Below are 5,000 nucleotides of genomic sequence, written 5' to 3'. Positions count from 1 at the left end.
AAGTTTTTAAAATATGCAAATCAGCCAAGTGATGACGTCATACACTCTACCAAAATTGATCAAATATAATGAAAAAGGATATCTCAGCCAATTTGCATCAGAAATGTTTGATTCTTTGCAGTAAGATTCTACTAAATGTGCTCCACAATTTGAGCTTAACAGTTTCATTACCATGGCAATATACTGGGTTCCAGACCTCTCCATTCATTTTGATTGCAAGACCTATATGTCCTGCAGAAATTTTACTGATCTTGTTATCCATCCAGATCAAGATGTGACTGTCATATTTGGCGCGTCAAGGGAATTTTTTTTTTGGATTTTTCAGTTGATCTGGAAAGATATATAGCTAAATTTGTTGACTGCTCTGCACCATGATAAAAAATATATCTTACTACCTCAAGCTGTTTTTTTTTTTTTTTTTTTTTGCCAAACCGCAAAGACATTCATGATAAATAAACATGTTTCAACTTAAGCGTAAGGTTTCTGCATCTAAGAATTACAGGGGCTCGAGTCTACTTTTTACAAATACTAACAATCACAGGATGCCCACATAATGTGTTTGACCCTTGGTATTATTGAATTTAGAAGCAATGTATGAGAATAGCAAAAAGTTCCATATTATTGTACAATTATGGGAAAAATATTTGCATATATATTGAGAATAAACTAACGTTCATCCCAAATGTTCTGCTGTGTCGTTATTGTGGCTGCTTGTGGCAAAATCTAGCGATTTCAAGGACGTGTGTTGCTCAGGTAAAAATTGCTGCAATTTGCCATTTCCAGCCATAATATTAACAGCACATCATTTCAGATAGTTTATCCTCATCTTGTGTAAATATTTATCACAGAATAGTACAATAACAATTATGGAACCTTTTGCTATTGTCATACATTGCTTCTAAATTCACCCTTTGTGTGGGTCCCCTGTGATAACAACGATTAGTGAGTCCATAGCTAGATCTGAAAACTCAATCAGCATTACTGCTGGCTCTACTCAATTAATATTGGTCTCTAATTTATTTCCTTTTTAATTATTTTTCAGGCTACCATGGAAATTGCAAGGAATTGGACATTAGCAATTGTGTACCTGAAGAGATCAATAAAAATGTAAAATGAAGAGCTAGTTCAAGGTTCCAGTTGTTCTGCCTTATTGTAGAGAATACAGGTTTTTATTATATATATAGGGCGAATTTCGTGTAATAAACCTTCCAAATAGAATTCTCTCTTCCTTATATTTCACATGTGGAAAAAGCGATACATCCAATCAGCTTCCAGTATAGCTTTTTTCACATGTGAAAAATATACCCAGTGAGCATTGAGTAGAATCACCCATTAGCCAATCAGAACACAACACTCAAATGGGTTCCGAGTCGCGCCGGTTGAGAAAACATGTTTGTGTTTTTCGCAAAACCTGGCTTCAACACGTTTTGTTCAACCTGAAACAACTTTAGAGACTTTTATCAAGGAGCAAGCAAACAAAAACACGTTGAGTAAAACCAAAAGAGATGTTTACTTACCCAAAGAATTTATTAGAATGAAAGGAAAAGACGAAGAATTCGAAAACATTGAACCGAGAAAGCGGAATATCTCCAACATCTTGAGCAGTACCACGTCAACTAGGAGATCCCTCGCAATTGAAGAAAGAGAAGATGTCAGTTTATCAGAAAACCAAGAATCACCTCAACAAGTATTGTCCCTACTTCGAGGTGCAAATATTTACGGAAGAACATTTAATATCTCGATAAACAGTGTAAATCAGCAGAGTCCAAACTTGTCTATGCACAGCGCGAAGCACCTCTGTCATGTGATTGAATCAGACAGTGATTAATCGGAGTTTAAATAAATGTGAATAAGTGTTTTCGTCATTGTACTTCTGAATTTTTTTGCATTTAGCGTTATTCTGAATGAGGAGGGTTTTTTGATACCTGAAACGTTTTCTCCTGAAGACAGATTTTGCGCATTTCGTAATTTTTTAAATTGGATTCTTGAGGTTTCGCTATTTCGCAAACATGGTTTATAAACCTTACATCATAAAGAAAAAAATAAAATTGCTGATTTACACGCTTTTATTCTCCTTTAATGTATAATAAACAAATTACACCATAGAAAGTGCTTGGTACGGATATTATTCACTCGTTGCAAAACTTTAGAAACTCACTCGTTATCTACGCTCACTCGCTCGTTTCTAAAGTTTTGCAACTCTTCAATAAAAATCCGTACGGTGCACTTTCTATGAAGTAATCTATTTATCCTAGTAGTGTACAATGTTGCTAGGTATTATGAATTCTGTGCTCTCTTTCCAGGGTGACAAAAATCTCCTAAAATTCAAACTGCTCGAGACAGCCGTACATGTAGAGTATCCCCAAGATCGAATTCCAGGTCAAGCCTAACCAGTCTAAAACCTGCGTGGATTCCCATACCGACTTCTCATCGTTAGCTATAAACCCTGCACTGCTCAAGTCGTTTCTAACAGCTCGAACAGTAGCGTGACAGTCTTGTTTATCTTGGACTATGCCCCAACCATCATCTAGAAAGATGGCTATACAAATACCCTGTAATCTCTAGACTTGCCACAAGTCGACCTCACGATAATCCCAGGAGAAAATGTTTTGGCGAGCGAATCATGATTTTTCGTACGCGAAGTAAATGAGTGAGCGACGAAGTCGCGAGAGGTCGACCTTCGTTCCGCGCGTATCTAGACGAAGGACTTTTCGAAAGTCTATGTAATCTCCAGCGTTTTCCCAAGGGTTTCAAGAGCTTAGTAAAGACATAAGGGGCAGTGAATAAACCGAAAGGAAGAACGGTAAATACGTAAAATATTTCATCCCCAGAATCTGCCACCTCCCATGAGAACCCAAGGTAAGTTTGGTGTTCCTGCGAAATTTCAACGTGGTGATACCCGCTTTTTAAATCGAAGGAAAACAAATAAGACCCCTTTGTAAAGAGGAAAGAGCAGCCTTCCAATCCTCGAATTTCACTCTTTGTCTAAGTAAACACTTATTTACGTGGCGTAACTCCAGAATTAGTCGTTTTTTGCCGCATGGCTGTACTGACACTGACAAGGGGTTAACTACCAAGGGTTTCTTAGCAACTACGTAGACACGCCCAGAGAGAACAAGCTCATGGATAGCTTGGTCCACAAAATCGGCATGGAATCTAGGAGACCTATTGATCCTGAGCTTCACGGGCTCGGGCGAACTAGCGAAAGGTAATTTATAACCGTTTTCAATAATCGATAAGATAAAATAAGGCGCACCAATATATTTCCAAAACTCGATGTTACCTCTCAGATTACCCTTCACGCTTAAAGATAGCCCACTGTCCACTTCAAATTTTTCTACAATTTTTCTTCTACCTTCGCTGAGTCTTCCTCAATACTTGATAGCTGGTTGGCTTGACTGAATTCCTGTTGGCTTGTTGTTGGAAGGTACTGGTAAGGAGTTGTGATTGTAGGACTGGTAACTGTGACCTCCTGGCCAGAAGGCAGAACGACAGTCTTTGGCCCAATGACCGTATTTTCCACATTTGAAACAGCGAAACCCTTCGTAACAAGCATCCCTACGGCCTGTAAACAAAAATAACAACAACTGCAGTAAGCTGGGCAGGAGAGTGGGATAAATGCTGAAGTATAAAGTGCGTGGATCGCTAGCGTGAGTGAATATCCAACGGTCACAGAGGTTATAAATACCAGGGACTAACCAATCAAAAGTTATGCATAATTAGAACAAGTGAGTAGGTGCGACAGGAGGAGCGAATGTATTGGAGCATACCTAATTACTGGAATACCAGCGGAAAATTCATTTTTCAGTGACTGATTTTCAATTTGTTAAACCCAGTTTAATTAAATATGTCCTGCTGGTGTGAATGGGGTACTATATTTCATCAAAACAGCTGGATATTCTAGGGCGCGAGAAATTCTGTTCGAAAGCGCGGTTCAAGATTCAAAACTACAGTACTTCCATGTGCTTACATAATCTCTCTTTATTCAACTAGATCCAGTCCCCACACGGGGATAGTGCCTGGCGCTTACAAACGAACAAGTTCAGGTTGATACATTAACTCGAATGGGGAATACCCAGTTGACTCACAAGGAACTTCCCTGTTATGTCCACATCTGCTGAACCATTCTACTGTTTCCTTAGTTGAGCTGTAGGTAAATCACCAAGGCCTTGTATCAGGCAGCACTTAAGTACTATAACACAAGAGCTGGTTTTAACTCAAGAAGTAAAGGTGCTCATGCCAGCACCTACTGGTAAAGCAGCATATAACACTAAAGGCAATGCTATTCACAGCTCTCTTGCCATACCAGCATGTCAATGATTAAAGAACTATAAGTCTCTTGATTCAAGTAGACTCAATACATTAAGATGTCAACTTGCTGGTGTTAATCTCATATTCATCGATGAAATATCTATGGTTGGTAACACCATGTTCAATGTACATGCACAGATCAACAGTAGACTAAAGGATATCAAAGATAGCATATTACCCCTTGGGGGTGTTGGTATTGTTGCTATTGGAGCTTTATTTCAATTGCAGCCTGTAATGGATGGCTATATATTCAAAGATATGGACAATAATGAATACGGTATTCTTGCCCCTAATATCTGACAAGGGCTTCTCAAAATGTTTGAACTCTAGCAAACTAAAAAATTACATTCTTTGCTGAAGTGAGCAGTGGGAGAAAGAACTGAAATATCTGTTAATACTAAGGACAGATGGTATGACAAGTATTGCTGTAACGTTATCAAATGAATACAAATAAATCAGTCAGACAAACCATCTGGTATAATATGGGTAACGTTTGACCATGATGCTGACGTTGGTGAGAAAACCAGGCATGATAATAGACAGTTGTATGTCTCGGGTTTTGAACCTACACGGACACCTATAAAGCCTGTAATCACACAGTTTGCTGTGGGCAGAAATACTGAGATCGATACAAGTAGTAAGAAAGCATTTTCCACTAAGACCTGCAACAGCGCTGCTGCTAAAACTAT

At 38.5% G+C, this 5,000-nt stretch overlaps 1 protein-coding gene across 1 annotated transcript in view; it reads right to left on the bottom strand.

Annotated features, from left to right (window-relative positions):
- Nucleotides 1–3,556, bottom strand: part of LOC137987703 (uncharacterized) — an 11,991-nt gene extending 8,435 nt beyond the window's left edge. The window contains exon 1 of the mRNA XM_068833771.1: nt 3,356–3,556. Coding sequence (XP_068689872.1) covers nt 3,356–3,556 — 201 coding nt within the window. The remainder of the gene's footprint in view (nt 1–3,355) is intronic.
- Nucleotides 3,557–5,000: the final 1,444 nt, after the last annotated feature.

The sequence above is a fragment of the Montipora foliosa genome, unplaced genomic scaffold, assembly GCF_036669935.1.
Source record: "Montipora foliosa isolate CH-2021 unplaced genomic scaffold, ASM3666993v2 scaffold_382, whole genome shotgun sequence".
Lineage (NCBI taxonomy): Eukaryota > Metazoa > Cnidaria > Anthozoa > Scleractinia > Acroporidae > Montipora > Montipora foliosa.
This window is presented reverse-complemented; position numbering and strand designations above follow the sequence as displayed.